At 48.7% G+C, this 19,918-nt stretch overlaps 1 protein-coding gene across 1 annotated transcript in view; it reads left to right on the top strand.

Moving 5' to 3' along the window:
• Positions 1-19,301, top strand: part of STK10 (serine/threonine kinase 10) — a 122,719-nt gene extending 103,418 nt beyond the window's left edge. Inside the window, exons 13-19 of the mRNA XM_061129457.1 lie at positions 1,390-1,482; positions 4,684-4,813; positions 6,705-6,829; positions 9,456-9,644; positions 10,163-10,288; positions 12,874-12,987; positions 16,863-19,301. Of these exons, the coding sequence (XP_060985440.1) occupies positions 1,390-1,482; positions 4,684-4,813; positions 6,705-6,829; positions 9,456-9,644; positions 10,163-10,288; positions 12,874-12,987; positions 16,863-17,006 (921 nt within the window). The 3' untranslated portion in view covers positions 17,007-19,301. The remainder of the gene's footprint in view (positions 1-1,389; positions 1,483-4,683; positions 4,814-6,704; positions 6,830-9,455; positions 9,645-10,162; positions 10,289-12,873; positions 12,988-16,862) is intronic.
• The last annotated feature ends 617 nt before the right edge of the window (positions 19,302-19,918 follow it).

Below are 19,918 nucleotides of genomic sequence, written 5' to 3'. Positions count from 1 at the left end.
CCTCCTTTGTCAATCTGGCTCAAGGTTTGTTAATTTTATTGACCATTGCCTGGTTCTCTGGCCAGAAACATGAGGTTTGTTAGGGTTTTACCTACTTTTTCACAGCATCACTGTCCAGGATTGGGGCAAAGCTAGGAGAGCAAAAGGAAAAAGAGAAACCAGGAAACTCACCCCCAATACCAGCCCTTCTATAAGTCTTGACTTCCTTTCATAGTCACCTTCTTTTGTTTACTTCTCAGAGTCCTCAGGTAGTTGCTTTTTGTATTTTATCCAGATTTTTTCATTGTATTCAGCAGGAAAGAGAGGTTGTATTGACTTACCTCATTGTGTCAGAAGCAGAACTCTCCTGAAATGCTCTTTTTAAAATCACAGACAGTATTTTTACCCTCAGTCACTGCTCCTAAGGAACCTGTCAGTGCGTGTGTGTTTTGAGATATCAGGTACCTGTAAAGATATGAGTTATTCACAGAAAACTGTCTGAGGAAATCTAGGTTCCTTACAGAGAAGTGTCATGACTCTCTTCTCTTTCTTCTGTTATCAAAGACAGAAACCCACTTCTGGCTGGTTTGAGAATACTGTTAGCCTCTGACCAGGAAGCCAGAAATGTCACTTCCCTCATCTCTTAACATTGCTTCCCTGAGTTGATTCTGTCTCGGGCGGATCCCTCCAGAGTGGCCCACCATGACCTACATCCTCTCAGATCAGCAACCCCAAAGGACAGAGAGTGGCTTTCCCCAATAGTTTAGCAAACATCTTGAAGCTGTCACTAGCCCGACGAGGACTGCTTGCTCATCTCTGAACCAGTCTCTGATGCCAAGGCATGGAATATGCTGACAGACAGCCTTGATCTTATGCTTAGCCTGGGGTCAGTTGGGGTTCAGGCATCAGTTATACCTGACCCTCAGACACTGAGTGGGAACTACTTAAAACATTCGTTCTCAGCCAGGGTGATATCACCCCCAAGGAATTAAAAACATCTTAGATATTATATGGTTTAACAGATTGACAGTGTTATTTGTGGGATTAACATTTCATGGAGGTGGGTAACTATGAAAAAATGTTGAAAAGGGCTTCTGAGGGGACAACAGTTTAAAAGGAGGTGAGAAACACTGCCCTAAATGAAACTGAGATACTATCATCAAAAGAAGGGGCATGGATACCAAAGAGCAAAAACGGCACTTATCTGCTCTGGGGGAGTCTGGAAACTGGAGACTGGTGGCCAGGGGGTGCCCTCTGTACTAGGGTGGAGAGCAGGTGGGGGCTAGTGCCTAGAAAGCTGGGCCTTGTCTTCAGGCTCCCTGGCCCAGGAGCTCCGGGATTGCAGGGTTGTTTTGTGTGAAGTGTGAGGAGGTGCCCTGACCCAGCAATCCTCTGCTATTTCTGGTGCAGGTGAAGAATGAGGTGGAGAAGCTCCCCAGGCAGCAGCGGAAGGAGAGCATGAAGCAGAAGATGGAGGAGCACGCTCAGAAAAAGCAGCTTCTCGTGAGTCCTTGTCCCTCAGCTGGGGAGTTGGAGGGGTTGGAGAGACCGTGAGTGGTGCCTCAAGACTTTCTGTGTCTGTGTCCGTGCCCTGCCCCTTGAATATTCACCTGTCTCTAGTCTTGCTTGTGCTCAGTCATGTCCAACTCTTCGGCAACCCCACAGACTGTAGGCCACCAGGCTCCTCTGTTCATGGGATTTCCCAGAATACTGGAGTGGGTTGCCATTTCCTTTTCAGGGGATCTTCACGACCCAGGGATCGAACCTGAGTCTCCAGCTTTGGCAGGCAGATTCTTTTTTTTTTTTTTTTTCATTTATTTTTATTAGTTGGAGGCTAATTACTTCACAACATTGCAGTGGGTTTTGTCATACATTGACATGAATCAGCCATGGAGTTACATGTATTCCCCATCCCGATCCCCCCTCCCACCTCCCTCTCCACCCAATTCCTCTGGGTCTTCCCAGTGCACCAGGCCGGAGCACTTGTCTCATGGCAGGCACCTGGGAGACCCCCGTATCCCTCATTCTGAATATCTAAGTCAGATTATCCTGGCTATCCCTTTTATCACCTCTCCCATGCAGCCTTCCTGGATCACGCTCACTCCAGCTGGAAGTGAGCTCTCCCATCTCTGCGAGACACCAGACATTTATTTCCATCTCTCCCAAAGCCTTTAGCACCTCCTGCCTTGTTTTATGGTTGTTTGTACATCACATCTCCTTGACCAACCCAGTATATCCATCTGCCCACTTGGAGTCTCAAAGACATCAAGTCCAGACCTCCCAGACCTCGTCCTGTTCCCATGTTCCGAGGGGTCACCGCCCTCCATTGAATTGTGAGACCAGAGGCCTTGTCATTCCTGGTGCCTCTTTTCCCTCAGTTCTTCATCACTTCTCAGAGTTTGGATTTTTTTTTAAATCTCCAAACTCTCTCTGGATCCATCAAGTTGTCAGCATCTCTGTGACCCCCGAGCCTATCGCCTTTTGCCTGGACTACTCAGTAACCTCCCAGCTCATTTTCCTGAAGCTCTTGCAGCTCTTTCTTTCACACCAGTTAGTGTGATCAACGTGAATTCCAAATCTGATCCAGATCTGATCATGACACCCTCCCCACAAAGCCCTTTAAGCCCTTCGTATGGATAAACCTTCACTTTACCCATCTGATCAGATCAGCCTTCCCATGTGCTTTCAAGGCCCTGTAGGTCTGGTTCCCTTCCGCCTCTCCCAGCTGAACGCAGTCCCCTCTGCTCCAACCTCACCAGCCTTCTTGCCACTTCATGCTCGCATCTTCTCCCTCTTCCTCTGTCCCCAAATGAAAGAAAATTAGAGTCTACCATTACAAATGTATTTGTATTAATACATTACCTAGTTTAGTGTTCACGGCTTGCCAGGATAGGTGCTGTTTGTTTTTCCCTTTACAGAGGAAGAAACTAGGGCTCAGAGAGTCGACAGCGCACAGTTAATGTGGGGTCCGAGGCCTTAAACTGAATCTGACTCCAGACTCTCCTGCTTTCCTACAACCTGTCCCTTGATGCTGTGATTAGAGGAAGAATGCAGGGCTGGGGAGTGGTGGGGAGACAGGCCCTCCTTCCCTGAGAGGGAGAGCAGATTGGCCCTTGGAAACCACTCTGGCAATTGCATCAAGAGCCTCAAAAATGTATCAAGAGCCCCAAAAATCCATCTTTTGGCCTAGATTTTCTGCTTCTAGGGCTGATCTTACAGATGAGTCATCACAGAGGCTCAAGGACATTTAGCTACCAGAATGTGAAGAGCAGCAGTATCTAAAAGAAGATCTATACACAACCTGTTATGTATTGGTTTGATAAGTTAGGGTGCAATTATACCATGAAATGTATTCAGCCATTAAAATGTATTTTTGATAGAAGGTTACATTATGACATGGAAAGGCTTTTTAATAATTTTTTAAATTGTGGTCAAATATGAAATTTGATATCTTACCCATGTTTAAATGATTCTAAGAACATTAACATCATTGTGCATTACCATTACCACGATCCATCTCCAGAACTCTTTATCTTTCACATCAGAAACTCTGTACCCATTAAACAAGAACTCCCCACGATACCCTCCCTCCAGTCCCTGACGACCACCATTCTATAAATTTGACCTCATATAAATGGAATTGTACATTATTTACCCTTTTGTGTCTGGTTTACTTCACTTACCACATCCTCAAGGTTCATCCATGTTGTAGCATGTATAGGAATTTCCTGCCATTTAAAGCCTGAATAATATTTCACTGTATGTATATACCACATTGTGTTTATTTATCTGTTTATGGACACTTGAGTTGTTTCCAATCCCCTGGCTGTTGGGCTATGAGTATGGGTGTATAAGTACCTCTTCAAGTCTTTTTTTTTTTCAAGTCTTTAAATGTAATTTTTGTGAAACAACAGATATAGATACATTTATATAAATGTACCAAAACCAGCTGCTAGCAATGAGTGATAACATTAGTGCAAATTTTAGTTTCTTAACATGTTTCCTTAAGTTTTAAATTTTTTAATTTAGTATTTTTTATTGAAGTATACAATGTTGTGTTAGTTTTAAGTATACAGCATAGTGATTCAGATATATATATATGTATATATATATTTCAGATTCTTTTCCCTTGCAGGTTATTACAAAATACTGAGTATCGTTCTCTGTGCTATACAGTGGGTCCTTGTTGGTTATCTATGTCATATATAGTAGCTTTTACTCTTTATTAAGGAAAATTAAAAACATAGGCAAAAATAGGTATAATAATATAATAACCTAAAGAGTTGGCTATGACTGTGTGGCTGAACAACCACCACCCCCATATACATATCACCTGATCTCAGTAATTATCAAGTCCTGTCTACTCACTTCCCCTCTCTACTGTGTTATTTTGAATTGAATCCTAGACCTCATATCATTTCACTTGTAAGTACCTCAATATGTATCTCTAAGAAAATAACAACAAAACCAAAAACACACTTAAAATTTTATAAATTTTTTTCCAGTGGGTTTTGTCATACATTGATATGAATAATTTCATACATTTTTTATGGGAAATTTTTTTGGCCGTGCCATGTGTCTTGTGGGACTTTGGTTCCCTGAGCAGGATTGCACCCCGGCCCTTGGCAGAGGGGAGTGGAGTCCTGGCCACTGGACGGCCAGGGAATTCTTACACCTAAAATTCTAAGTACCCGACCTTCACAGGACCGGGAGTTCGTGGCCAAGCAGAAGGAAGACCTGGAGCTGGCAATGAAGAGGATCACGGCCGACAACAGGCGGGAGATCTGCGACAAGGAGCGCGAGTGCCTCACGCGGAAGCAGGAGCTCCTCCGAGGTGGGTGCCCAGCGGGGCGCGCGTCGGGCCTGAAGGGGCGCCCCAGCCCTGGGCGGGACCCTAAGACCAGAGTCCGCCTCGTGGTGAAACAGGAGGGAAGCCCCCAGTGAGGTCAAGACTGAGGCCGGGACACCACCACCAATGACACGATTTAAGATGCTGGCGCATGTCGAGCAAGGAAGGAGAAACAGAAGCGTCGTAGAATGGGTGGAAACTGTAGTAATAAATCAGTGAGCCGGTCAGCGGGGTGACGAGGTGGGGACAGAATCAGAGCCCCTCAGAGCAGCCGTCACGTCTGGGGCGCCTCCTCTGCCAAGCCGTGTGCCTTCCCCTGTGCCTGCATCACGTCGTGTCCTGAAGTCCACACGGCAGACCCTGCCGTTTGCCGGTTCTTAGAGGTGAGGAGACCGAGGCTTGGAGAGCGGCTGCGCTTTGGCCAGAGTTGCCCGGCGGGCCTGGATGCAGACCTGCTCTCGCAGCCATGCTCTTGGGTCCCCCGGTGGGGTGGGGTTTGGGCAGGTTTGGTGCTGGCAGGCCCCTCCCAGCACGAGACTGTCCAGAGACAACAGGGCGGGTCACCGCCCCGGGGGAGGGGGCGAGGGGCTCCCGGGGAAGACGGGCCTCGAGGCGGGGAGCTCGTGTGTCTGGGTGACGGCCTTCAGCGTGGGGAGCTCCGCTGGGGAGGCTCTGGGTGGGGCGCTCTGGAGGACGCAGGGCTTGCGGTCTTTATATAGCCCCCAGGCTCTCTTATTTATGGCCAGCAGATGTTGGCTACAATTTTACGGGGTATGGAAAGCAAGCAGGCTCCAAATGGCTAGAAGTCTGTTGTCTGAACTGCATTTACAACAGCTGGATGAGTGGAAATTGGACTTTGGTGCCTGTGGGCTGTGGACCTAATGGTCCCTGTCTGTCGGACAGATGTAAACACAGGACTGATACACAAGTGCTGTTTCTGGCTCATTATTATACTGGGGACTGCAGCCAGGACTCCGATGGCCAGGGCACTTAAACGGTATGCGCCCCTCAGTACTTAGTGTGGACCAGGCAAAATGGAGTCCTTGGTAATGCGACATTCTGAACAGAGCCACGGGTGTTTCAGAAAAGTTTGTTCCCCTTGTTTCCTTATCACATGATGGTCTGTGGGACTTATGGGACTGTGGTTCTGATTGGTTTGGAAGCCAAACCACTGTTTCGATGTCCTGTGGGTAGATGCTGGCTTTCATGGGATAGGAGGGAAGCAAAATAAATGGAACTTTCACAGTGGGCTGAGCAGGACGAGCTACGTTTTGCAGGGCGTGAGGTTCTCCATCTGACCTCAGCTCCCTGCCCTGTAGTACTAATGGACTTCCAGTGATAAAATGCCATTAAATGGTACTATTCTAAAACGCATAGATGGGATGTGGAGGGCCCCAACCATTTTTCCAAGTAGGACATAGTGACACGAGGCTGTCACACCTTCTTCATAGGGTTTCCACGTGAGCCCTTCCCATCTTCCCTTTAGGGAAGCACAGGCGCAGTGCAGACAGAATGTAACAGTGTCTTCCAAGGATGTTTCTCCCTCCATGGTATGCCATTTGGCAGAGGTGGAAGATGGGGCCTGAAGCAAACTTTTTGTCCATCCCAAAGCCTAGTGATATGGCCGGGTCCTAGCCTAGGTCCCTGGTTTCTCTGCCTCCTGACGTCCTGAGAGTGCAAACACCACCTGTACCCTGCTGCGGGGAGCTCTCATCCCTGAGGTGCTGCGGAGATTCCTAGCTGTTGGCTCAGCCAACACAGTCTGATGAGGGGGCACCATCACCGGCCGCCGTGCGAGAGCACCTGGCTCCGGAGCGGAGGGGAGGGCCTGGGGGCTTGGCCGGCAGCACCTCACTGGGTGCTGTGTCCCCTGCAGACCGGGAGGCGGCGCTGTGGGAGATGGAGGAGCACCACCTGCAGGAGAGGCACCAGCTGGTGAAGCAGCAGCTCAAAGACCAGTACTTCCTTCAGCGGCACGAGCTGGTGCGCAAGCATGAGAAGGTGAGGCCCAGCCCGCGCTCCACAGCCGCACTGCTGAGGGTGGGCCGGGAGCACCCCACGCGTCTCTGAGGGGGCCGGGCGGGCCACAGGGAGGCGGCGGGAGGGCCGGGAGCACCCCACGCGTCTCTGAGGGGGCCGGGCGGGCCACAGGGAGGCGGCGGGAGGGCCGGGAGCACCCCACGCGTCTCTGAGGGGGCCGGGCGGGCCACAGGGAGGCGGCGGGAGGGCCGGGAGCACCCCACGCGTCTCTGAGGGGGCCGGGCGGGCCACAGGGAGGCGGCGGGAGGGCCGGGAGCACCCCTCGCGTCTCTGAGGGGGCCGGGCGGGCCACAGGGAGGCGGCGGGAGGGCCGGGAGCACCCCACGCGTCTCTGAGGGGGCCGGGCGGGCCACAGGGAGGCGGCGGGAGGGCCGGGCGGGCCACAGGGAGGCGGCGGGAGGGCCGGGAGCACCCCTCGCGTCTCTGAGGGGGCCGGGCGGGCCACAGGGAGGCGGCGGGAGGGCCGGGAGCACCCCACGCGTCTCTGAGGGGGCCGGGCGGGCCACAGGGAGGCGGCGGGAGGGCCGGGAGCACCCCACGCGTCTCTGAGGGGGCCGGGCGGGCCACAGGGAGGCTCGAGATGTTCTCGGCAATGTCCTGCCTCAGATCCAGGCGCCAGGAATCGTGGAAGCTCCCCGCATCCCCGACCCTGACGCCTGACGTGTATGTCTCACTTTCCTCCGCTTTTTCCTTTCTTTTGTCCTGCCCTCCTTTCCATTTCCACTTTGTCTTTCCCATGCATTCTCTCAGAATACTTTTTACTTTTTTTGATTATAATTGATTTACAATGTTGTGTTAATTTCTACTGTAGAGCAAAGTGACACACACATATACACACATAGACAGTCTTTTAATAGTCTTTTCCATATAGTTTCTCCCAGGAGATTGGATATAGATCCATGTGCTGTACAGTAGGACCTTGTTGTTTATAAATTCTGAATGTAATAGTTTGCATCTGCTAACCCCCAAACCCCAGTCAATCCCTCTCCATCCCCCACCCCCACCCCCTGCTCTTGGCAGCCAGTCTGTTCTCTGTGTCTGTAAGTTTGTTTCTGTTTTGTAGGCACGTTCATTTCTGCCATTGTTTTAGACTCCACATGTAAGTGATATCACAGGGTATTTGTCTTTCTCTCACTCCACTTACTACGGTAATCTCTAGGTCTATCCATGCTGCTGCAAAAGGCATTACTTTGTTCTTTTTTATGGCTAAGTAATATTCCTATTCCTAATTGCCTATGTGTGTACGTCTTCCTTATCCATTCCTCTATCAATGGACGTTTAGGTCGTTTGCATGTCTTCACTATTACCAACAGTGCTGCTATGAACATAGGGGAGCATGTATCTTTTTGAATTAGTTTTGTCTCCCCAAGAGTGGGATTGATGGATCATATGGTAGCTCTTAGTTTTTTGAGGAACTTCCATCCTGTTCTCCATAGTGGCTATACCGACTTACATTCCCACCAACAGTGTAGGACTGTTCTCTACACTACATTTGTTATTTGTAGATATTTTGATGATGGCCATTCTGACCAATGTGAGGCCATTCTGACCTCATTGTAGTTGTGATTTGCATTGTTGAAGATTGATTGTAGGTGTGTAGGTTTATTTCTGGGCTCTATTCTGTTCCATTCATCCATATATCTGTTTTTGTACCAATACAACATTGTTCTTTTTATTTTTTGGATAGACTTATTTTTTTATTTATTTTATTGTTTAACTCACAGCCTGTGGGATCTTAGTTTCCTGACCAAGGATCAAATCGGGCCCTTGGCAGTGAAATCTCAGGAGTCCTAACCACTGGACTGCCATAGATGTCCCAGTACCACACTATTTTGATTACTGTAGCTTTCTACTATTGTCTGAAGTCTTTCAAAATACTTTTAAGTCTCAACTTAACTACCACTTCTTTTTTTTTTTTAAATACCACTTCTGCCAGGAAGCTTTCCCTAACCTCCCCAGACCAGAGGAGGGCCCCTTCTTTGTGGCTGGAGCACTCTCTACTTCTGTGTAATTGTCTTGGTTCAGTTCCTTTAGTGGGGACAGAGAGAGGTTAAACTGAGATCTGGTGTGGGTTATTACAGCTCCTAACCTAAGTACAGTGTTGGAAGTCAGCACAAGGCCGTGGCAGTTTGGAATAAACATGCCCTACCTGGCCAGAAAGTCAGGGGAGGCTTCTTGGGAGAAGTGATGCCTGTGCTAAGTTTTGAAATACAAGTGTTAGGTGAAGGAAAATATTAAAATTTATCAAGACTTTAAAAAATATGAATTGACACCTATCATCAATAATAAGGAACCATCTCATTAATGTACATTTTGCTCTGAGGATGCTCAGGATAGCATACTACCAATTGGTTAAATGAGAAGGCATTCAGAAGGTAAGAATCTAAAACATTATTAATGGTAATTTTAAAACTGAAAATAGAAAAAGTTACTTAAGAGAGAAATCAAATGACACGAGCCTTGTTCTGAGCGTCCTGAACCACGTGGGTCCTGGACCCCTGAGTGGCGTGTGGCAGCCTTGACCTCTGATTATGCCTGTGTGTGGGGGGAGGCAGCTGACCGTGTCCCCTCTGGGGGTCCCTCTCAGGAGCGTGAGCAGATGCAGCGCTACAACCAGCGCATGATTGAGCAGCTGAAGGTGCGGCAGCAGCAGGAGAAGGCGCGGCTGCCCAAGATTCAGAGAAGTGAGGGCAAGACGCGCATGGCCATGTACAAGAAGAGCCTCCACATCAACGGAGGGGGCAGCGCCGCTGAGCAGCGCGAGAAGATCAAGCAGGTCAGGGCCTGGGGTGGCTTGGAGTGGGGCCAGACCAGGTTTGGGGGGCCCAAGTCTTACACATTTAGGGGAATATGAAATGTAAGATGCAGCAGAGCCTTGGAAAGAGGCGTGGAATGGAAGCCTCACGCTGAGCCCCCTCTGGTGGACAGGAAGGAGGCTTGGCGTTGCTTTCCCATGCATGCGCCCTGTCACACTCCTGGGTTTCTAGCCTGCAGCTGCTTCTACCCTTTTTATCTACCTAGAGCCCCGCTCACAAGTCACCCAGGTGGCTCGGGCACATGGACTCGGTGGCCCTGGACTCCTGTGAGTCCTGCCTACTCCACACACTGTCCGAGCACGTCTCAGTGTCCCCGCCAATCTGTGGGCTCCTTGAAGGCAGGGGCTGGTCTCAGCTCAGGGGGAGGACTTCAGACAGGGGGCCCTGCCTGAGTGGTGCAGGACCCTGGACCTGTGTACACACTGGTCCCTCAGGGGGTGTCTCCCTGAGGGAGGACCTCTCCTGCTCTCGGTTGCAGTTCTCCCAGCAGGAAGAGAAGAGGCAGAAGGCAGAGCGGCTGCAGCAGCAGCAGAAACATGAGAACCAGATGCGGGACATGGTGGCCCAGTGCGAGAGCAACATGAGTGAGCTGCAGCAGCTGCAGGTACCGCCCCCTGCCCCGAGTGCTTGCCCCCATCTCCCCGGGGGCACGCAGCTCTCTGGGGGGTCTCGGGACCCTACAGACGGGAGCTCTGGGTGGAGCTGTTTCCATCCTGCCATTCTCTGTGATGTTGGTCACATCATGTCCCCCTCCCGTGCCAGTTTCCACATTTATAAAATAGGCGTGGCGCAAGGATGACGACTCCTATTTTGTAGAAATGGAGTGAGGCTTTGTGAATGAGATGGCAGAGCTGAGCCAAGAGTGCTGTGCCCAGGACCTGGCCGTGGGCATGCTGCTGGCTTTCTTGGTCATCACTGTATCTTTGGAAAAGGTGTCCTAATAACCCTAGTACCAAAACCAGACATTACAAGGAGGAAAACTACAGATCAGTATCTCATGAGCACAGATGCACAAATCCCCAGTGAAATGTTAGCAAACAATTAAAAAATACATAAGTATATTCCATGACCAGGTGGGATTTGCCCCAGGGTTACTGCAGTATACAAAAATGAGTTAATGTAATCACAGCAGGCTAAAGAAGGAAAATCACATGATCATATCATCAGTAGATACAGAAAAAGCATTTGACAGAGGCTGACACCTGCTTACGTTAATTAAACACACTCGGTAAACTAGGAGCAGAAGGGAACTTCCTTAACTTTATAAACAGCATCTACAGAAACCTACAGCTACCATTATCCTTGATGGTGAGCAGCTCAAAACTTTCCCATAAAGTCAGGAAAAGGCATCCTGATATTGCCAAGCCGTTCCCTGGGGAGATCCTTCAAGTTTCTCCAGTCCCAGTCAAGTCTGCTTCACCCTAAGGGCCCTTGCCCAGGAGTTGGTACTTGGAGCCCCCTTGTGGTGGAGCGAGGCACTGCTCTACCCGACAGATGCACTGACACAAGCATCTGTGACCTCAGGAAACTCGCGAGGCTACGAGAGCCACCTGGCAATTTCTGGAAGGGCAGAGGGCTGTGGAGGAAACACTGCAGGTGTTGCAGCCTGCCAGGCAGGGGCTCTGCTGCTTGTTGCTGTGTGAATTTTAGCCAGCCCACTCACCTTCTGTATTTACGTTCCCACCCCTGCCTCATGGGGTTACTGGGAGGATCAGCTGAGAGAAGCTGCAGGGAGCTAGGAGCCATCTCTGGGCAGGCCAGAAGTACTCAGGGCGGCTGTGAGTATTATTCCCAACCAAGGCGGTTTCTAAATTCCTAGAATCCTTGAGCTTGAAACCCCAGGTAAAAATCCCCTAAGCAGTCCTACTCTTCCAGTCCAGTAGGGTGGAGGTGTCTGGATAAAGGCACTTTATAAACGCGTGATAAACCACAGGATTGCCTCTCTGCGAGGAACCAACAGGGAACTGTCACTACTGTCCCTGTGGGAGAGTCCAGGTTCAGTTTTGTGAGACAGATAACCTGCCTCAGAGAGAGAGCAGTGATGTTGGCAAGCCTCAGGCAGGTCCATGGCCCTTATCCCTTGTCACAGATCTCTCCTGAAGGGGTGGTAATGTGACACAGAAAATCATATAACTTACATAGACACAAAACATTTATACATAGATCATCTTATCCCACGCTGCCATTACAGAATACTGGAGACCGGCTGGCTTAAACAACAGGACTTTATTTTCTTACAGTTTTGGAGCCTGGAAATCAGAGATCAGCTTTGCCAGCGTGGCTGGGTTCTGGGGGAGCGGCTGCCTTCTTGCTGTGTCCTCACGTGGCAGAGAGACAGGAGAGATGAGGAGGGAGACAGGAGGGTGGAGGAGGGAAGGAGGCAGGGACAGAGCACTCTAGCATGTGAGCTCTCTGGTTTCTTCCTGACTAACCTGCCGCGAGGGCCCTGTCCTCCTGACCTCACTCAACCTCCTTTTCTCCCAAAGGCCCCGTATCTCCAAATAGCATCACACTGGACATTACAGATTCAATATAATGAATTTTAGGGAGAAACAATTCAGTATATAGCACAGATGTTTAAGACAATGCTATTTATAACAGTGAAGATTAAGAGCAACCCAAGCTGGCCAAAAATAGGGGAATGTTTAAGTTAGATAAAGCCATACTGTAAGATACTCTGTAGGAATTAAACATCATGATTATAAAAAATCTTAATTCTTTGTAGGACTTTTTACATTATGCTATTAAGAGGGAGGCAGGTTTCAGAATTTTATACACAGGGTGAGCTGAACCACACACAGGACAGAGCCTGACAGGAAATCTATCTAAAATTCTGTAGTGGCTGACTCTCTGTCGTGCAGTTAGGGCACATATTTATTGTTAATGGTTTTACTGTTTTGTTAAAACAACATATATGTTCATGTCGAAAAATTCAAACAATGCAGGAAGCACGAAGAAGCAGCTGCAAAACTGCTACAGATCCTATTACACAGTAAAATCTATTAATGTTAACATTCTGGACTATTCTTCCGGGCACCTTTTGGTGCATTTGTATTCATGTGCATAGAGTTTTGTATAAACGGGGTTTATAATCAAGGAGGAGACACAAGTGAACAATGCTGGTGCCTCATGATATGTATGTCTCAGCCCTCTGTGCGTCTTACCTGTCCTGCCTGGAATATATTCCAGAATGAAAAGTGTCACCTCCTGATAGAGCACGAAACCCAGAAGCTGAAGGCCCTGGACGAAAGCCACAACCAGAACCTGAAGGAATGGCGGGACAAGCTCCGGCCGCGCAAAAAGGTAACCGTGTCTGGGCTGGTGGGCCCACGATGGGCTCTGCTTCACTGTACCACGGTGTCGGCCCAGGATGCAGGTGGAGATACAGATACGGGTGAGATACAGACTTGGGGGTTTTATTTTAAGGACTGGCTCACCCGATGGTTGGGGGCTGGTCAGTCTGAAACCTGCAGGGCAGACTGCAGAGCCAGGCGAGAGTCGATGTTGTGGTCCTGGGCACAGGGTGGCCCAGAGGCCCGGTCCTCTCTGCAGCGGGGCTTCAGGCTTGCCTCTTGCACCCACATTACGGCAGGTAAGCTGTTCTATGCAGAGTCTACTGAGTTACATGTTCATCACATCTAAAAAAATCCCTTCACAATGCCGTCTAGACTGGTGTCTGACCAAACAGCTGGTTACCATGGATTTGCCAGGTTGACAGAGGGCCTCAGTGTGGTTATGTGTAAAGTGAAGATATGAATCTCATACAGTGTTATGTGGAAAGTCCCTAGGCCACAGTATAGGCCAGGACATACTCATTTCCTTCCATTCTAAACTCTCTGAGGATGAAGCTGCCCTAACTGTCCTTGATTCTGTTTCCTTAAGCCCTGAGGCCTGTTCTGCGGGCATCTTCAGCTCTGTCTGCTCTAACTGAGGTCTGGCCAGGAGGCAGCTGCCCACCTCTGCTCCAGAGTGGCCTTGGAAGTCCTTGAGTTGAGGCCTCCTTCCCTGTGCTAATGGAGGTTTCTGGCTGGAAGCTGGCCAAGGTCCCAGACCTTCCAGTTGAAAGGTTCACACTTGTAACCACACGTGGTCTGCTGGGACTTGTGGTACTTGACACTCAAATCAATAATACTGCTGACACAGGTTCACTGTGGTATCAGAAGTAAATGTTTGCCTGGTTCTCTTACCCAGTGGTTCTGTATGCTTTGCACATCCTGAGAGAATTTGAAAGTTAACAGTCACATTGCCTCCAGCAACTTCATCAATGCCCAGACTGCTTCAGGGGGGTGCCTGGACTTAGGGGGAGGTATTCCAAGTGTGTGTTTGGTGAGCTGCTGTTGGATTTTGCTGGTGGTGGCTGCCTCTTTTCCTGAATTCTTTGCAGATTCATTCTATCCTTTTTTTTTTTTTTTTCCCAGTCTATCTTTTTTTACTTTTTTTTTTTTTTTTCCATTTACCTGGGTTGCTGGTGGAACACTGATCCAGAGGTGATGATTTTCATTCTAGAATAAATGATTTTATACTCTTGGATTTCCATCAGCAGCTTTGAGCTGTGGCCCATGTTGGGGGAGCCAGGGGAGATGACTGTACCTTGTGGAATATTTTTAGAAAAATTCAGATTTTTTTTTCAGTAAGTATAGAATGTCTGGTGAATTCAATAAAGTGTTGCTTGGGTCATAGTTAACATAGAATATGGCCTCAGACAAGCCTTTCCGAGCCTTGCTTTTTAGGGCTATAAGATGAAGATAACTTTTTTCCCCTTAAAACAGGTGTTTTAAGGCCTATTCCCATGGGCCAAATGTGGCCCACCACCTGTATTTGTAAATAAAGTTTTATTGGAGCACAGCCGTGCTCATTCATTTACATATCATCTATGGCTGCTTTTATACCACAACAGCGGTTGAGCAGTTGTACCAGAGACCTTAATGTTTGCAAAGCTGGAGTATTTACAGTCTGGCCCTTTACAGAAAAAAGATTGCTGACTGCCCTAGGTTATACAGAGGACATATAGGTTGTATAGAGGTAAAACAGAACAATGCTTAAGAGCATAAGTTTTGAAGTAAGACAAACATGGGAGAAGTCTTTGCTCCCCCATTACTAGCTGTGAGACCCTAGGCAGTTACTAAACCTTTCTGTGCTAAAATAAAAGTGGTAGCTGATGATCTTCAGACTGAAACTGGCTTACAGAGAGGTTTGGCCAACAGATAGCGATGTAAAAAATTTTTTAAGTTGCCAACTTTTTAAGTATAAGGAAATTTTACATAAAAATCTGGGTTTCCAGTTTCTTTTGAAAACTTAGGAGCTCTAGCAACCCAGGGCCCATCATACCACATGACAGCCATCATCTGGAGCTGAGAAGACAGTGTTCTTTCCCTGTCTTTCCTTAAAGATAGAACTCACTAGAGTTTAGTACTGTTGAAGGAATGTGAGCTTAAGGGAGTAAGTTTGCTGAGACTATTTCAGGTCGTCAAAGAATAGCTTTAAAAAGAGAGACAGAATCCTGGTCAATTCCTGTGAATGGTTACTTCTATAATGAAAGCAAGTAATAATGAAGCCAGATTTACTGAGTAACCCATGTGTGCCTAACTTACAGAGGGTTTCAGAGCCTGAACTCTAAAGTTAGACCCATCTTGCTTCTGCCCCCACCTACTGAATGACCTTGGGCAAGTGACCTAAACTCTCTGAGCCTCAGTTTCTCCATCTATAAGATGGGGATAATAGTATCTCTCTCATAGGGTGAAGATTAAATAAACTGTAATACACTTAGCATAGTGTGTGATATGCAAGAAGTACTCAGTAGTTACAGCCCATTAGTTTTTTAAAATATATATATATATATATTTTTTTTTTAATATGTACCATTTTTAAAGTCTTTACTGAATTTGTTACAGTTTTGCTTCTGTTTTATGCTTTGGTTTTTTGGCCTCAAGGCACATAGGATCTTATGTGCAAGTCCAACCAGGGATTGGGCCCGCAGCCACACCACTGGAAGGAGAAGTCCTAACCACTGGACGATGAGGGAAATCCCAGCCCATTGGTTTTTAATTTAATCTTTGCAAGTGCCCTGCCAGGAAGACAGTGAGGTTGCCATTTTACACGAGAGGAAACAGATCTGGGGAGGAAATGGGACATGCAGAGGCCCACCCAGCTGCTAATGAAGCTGAATCCCATTTGACTGTAAAGCCCCTGCTTTTCCCCTCTGCACTCTGCTTCCTTTTCTTTCCTTTTTTGGTCTTCTGGTATGATTTCCTTTATTTGTAAATAATCTCTCATTGAATATTATTATTCCAATGTTATACTCGTATAGTTTCAGAGGAACTTTTTAGAATTTAATGGGAGGATAATTGCAACGTTGTGTTGGTCTCTGCTATACGTCAGTACGGATCAGCCACGGGTACACACACCCCCTCTCTCTGGGGCCGCCCCCCACCCCTCTAGCTTGTCACAGAGCCCAGTGTGAGTTCCCTGAGTCATACCGCAAATTCTCACTGGCTGTCTATTTTATTTTACATATGTTAGTATATATGTTTCCATGCTTCCTTTCTTAATTGGATGTTTATTTTTGGAGAACTCTTCAAGACATTTTTTGCATAGGACACCATTTATCTTGTTGAACTTGGCGTGTGTCCAAAGGAAGAGGCACCTGCAGTGCTGGTCGCCTGGATGCGCCCCTCGGGTTACATGGTGCGCTTTTACAATGTCAAGAACCCCTGTCCTACAGCGGAGTTTCAGAGTCAGAATCTCAGGGCGTGGCATGACTGCACTTAGATTTTGAAAAGCCCCCTGACTTGGCAGGACAGCACTCTGGTTAGGAACACTGTGTAGCCCAGACAACTCTGTTGTTAAAGCTCTTCCTCCATTTCCTATTAATACCTCAGGTTTTTCTCCAGTCATCTGGCTGTTCCCTGCCAGCAGATTCACTTCTGCTGTTCCCTCACGCCCTGTCTAGACTGGCATTTCCCCAAAGCAGAGCTCTTGGCCCACAGGCAACTCCTGCATGGTTGAGGCAGTAGGAAAGAGGGAAGACCAAGTTACCTGAGCACTGAAGCCGGGGGCTGGGTTGGGGGGGGGGGGACGTGCGGTGGAAATTTCCAGAGAAGACCACCTTGGTGGTCCAGTGGTAGGGGAGACTTGTGTCCTAAGTGATGTGACTGAGTGCCATCTGCCCTCTGTCCTAGGCTCTGGAAGAAGATCTGAACCAGAAAAAGCGCGAGCAGGAGATGTTCTTCAAGATGAACGAGGAGACAGAGTGTGCAAACCCCACCACTCCAAACAAGGTCACCAAGTTCTTCCCCTACAGCTCTGCGGATGCTGCTTCTTAACAGCCCCCCAGGGCCGTCTGTGAACAAGTAACTCAGGACTCCCTTCCTTCTCGCTTCCATGCCGCTTGAATCCAGCCCTGGCTGGGTGCCCCTCAGCTGTGCCCGACGGAACTGGCATTCCTGACTTCTCGCTTACTGTGGAGGGCGAGGTTTTGTGATGTGCTGCCTGATCCTGTGTATGTTCCCCCTGAGCCCCAGTGACCTGGGCTGTTGGCGGGGCCGCAGACCCGGAGGACTAGGTGTCCTGAGGCCTCGAGGCCCCTCCTATTGCCAAGCCAGCAGCTGTGCTGTCTGGGAGCACAAAGCGCTGCAGCCGAGGCCCCCGTGGGCTCATTTGTGCAGCATTTCTTGGTGGCCTTTCAGTCGTTCCCTGCGGTGGAAGACAAGAACCAGGGCTCTTAATGGCCGTTTTGGCTACAGCAGAGCCTGGTCTGCAGCCGGATGCTCAGGGGGTACCCCCGTTCCCCCAGCTCCCCCAGCGTGCTTTCCTCTTGAGACCACCTCCACAGTGGTGGAACGGGAAAAGCCTGAACGCTTCATTTTGATCTCAGGTGTTTCGTGCCATCTTGTGCTCCCCCTTTCTGCACACACGTCCCCCCCGCTTTCTATGCACACAGAACAGGGCCCGCTGGTGCTGGGCAGGCTTGCCTCTGCCCTGGGCCTCTTGTGCTGGGTGCACTGGAAGGTACTTGCTGGCTGAGCCCATGCCACAGAGCATAGGGCAAGCCATTGGTATGGGACGGGTGGCGGGGGGTGCTGGGTGTTGGCCCCAGAGGCACAGATGGTACAGGCTGAGTTGCCAGTCTGTGATGCCTTTTTGGCCCCACAGAGGGATTCTATGTTCAGGGATAAATTCCTTGTCACACAAGACTTGTCCAGCCAGTCCCTCTGTCTCACGGTTGCCCATCCTGTCTGCAGGTGATACGGGAAGGCCGCTTCCCTCTGCGCTGTGTCCCTCCTACTTCAGGGTCCAGCCTTACACTTCAGACAGAGGCTCACAGACACTGCACCTTCTCTTCAGGGAGAAACAACATCAGGGAGAAATATGGAGTGCTTCTTGCCCCCAGGAACCTGACAGAAGCAAAGCTTCTGTGTCTTAGATGGAGTCCTGGGCCTCGATGCCTCAGCCGGCCTCCGAGAGATCCCACTCCCCACGGGCTAGGGCATACATCACCCAGTAAAGCGAATGCTCAACCCGGCATTCGATTCATCTACAAAGAAAACCTTTTTTTTGTTCCCCCCACCTTTATGTCTAACTTGATATAAATGAATGTCTTCCTTAGGAAAACATCTGCTTTAAAAAAAAACAACAGAAAAACACGAAGGTTGACTTACACAAGTCAAATGGGCATACTGATTCTGGGTATGAGTTTGCTGGTAATGGGTGGTTAACACTCTGGGAAGAGTTTCTCTTTCTTTCTCACCTATAGGTTAAGGTTAGATGTTCTGTCTACAGCAAGTCCCTGGAGTTTTCTGGGTCCTTTTGTAACTGGATTTTGGGAAAGGAGGGTAACCATTCAATAGAAGAAGGGACTTGCAGTTTCACGGACTTATACACGCAGTGAAGACACCCTGAGGGCCGTGGGAAGGTATTGGTCCACTTAGGTTAGTGAGCACTCAGCTTGCCCACTTCAGTATTTGACCCAGCAGGGATAGTTTTCAGGCCTCCCACAGATGAGATAAGGAAATGATGGTCCCCTCTGACTCTTTGGTGCACAGGTGCTGGGGAAACGCAACTAGCGGCAGCGTAACGACAGGACACAGACGCAGTTCCACCAGGCGAAGGGTCTCGCATTGGCTGATGGCAGGGCTGATTTGGGCTTTGTTTACAGTACTGCCTTCCGTAGCCTGGGGTATGAGAGCGAGTATTAGAAGAGGCCAGTCTCACGGTGTAGGCCGAAGTCCTTCACATTGGAGTCTCATTCAAGGAGGTGCCGCTTTCTGCTCAGCACTGCCTGAGCCCTACTAGCTCCCCTGTCTTTTCTGGATGGGGTCCGCTTGGGTCTCCCAGGCTCACAGTTAAGCCAGTATGACGCCCCTCACTGAGGAAGCCCATGCAGTATTCTTCGTGTTCTGTGCTAATGTTTTCTCTGGAAGGGACAGACGGAACTGTTTCTCATTTCCAGTCAGTTTTTAGCAGAGTAAATAGAACTAACTTATATTTTCCCTTTTATGGAGAAGTTATTTTTATGTAGTTTCCAAACTTTATATAAAAAACTTTTGTAAAGTGTTCTCTGCAAAGTTAACTGCAAGAATGTAAATATGCTTCTAATAAAATAACAAGGTGAGAAACTCTTTGCATTTGGGTTTGTTCTCTTGGATTGCGGTGGGGAAAGCAGGGCAGACTTAGCCTGGAAATGGTTTACTATTGTCCGAGTACACTGTTGCCTCCCAGGGTGTATAGCAGGTCAGACTTCGGGGTTTCTGTTCTTGAAGAAGTTACATTTGATGTATTTTCTCTACAGACATTTATATCATTCCCATTTAACAGCAAACATTTGGCCCCTAAGAGTTTTTCACATGTTAACTTACTGAATCCTTTCAACCACCTGTGAGGAAGGCACTGTCATTTTATAGATGAGGAAGCATGCTGGGTCAGGGGAAGGTCAGGTGAACGCTCACAGCCCTGGTGATGCCCATGGAATTCAAAAGTTTGAACTCCACGGCCTCCTCCACAGCTTCTCTCCCAACAACTGCATGCATTACACTCAAGCAAGAGACACACACAATTAACCACTGGCTTCTCTGCCATATTGGAAAGTGATGGCCATGCTTCTAAAACCTCATTCAGGGGTTCTTAACCTGGAGTCCATGGATCCCTGTTATACGCACACAAGGGATCCATGGGTAGAATTCAGGGTATCGTTGTACCTGAATGAGAAAGATAGGTAGTTTCACTAAACTCTAACTGA

Source organism: Dama dama, chromosome 25 (genome assembly GCF_033118175.1).
Source record: "Dama dama isolate Ldn47 chromosome 25, ASM3311817v1, whole genome shotgun sequence".
In the NCBI taxonomy this organism is placed as follows: Eukaryota; Metazoa; Chordata; class Mammalia; order Artiodactyla; family Cervidae; genus Dama; species Dama dama.
The sequence above is the reverse complement of the archived record's forward strand: the minus strand, read 5'-3'. Positions and strand labels throughout refer to the sequence as shown.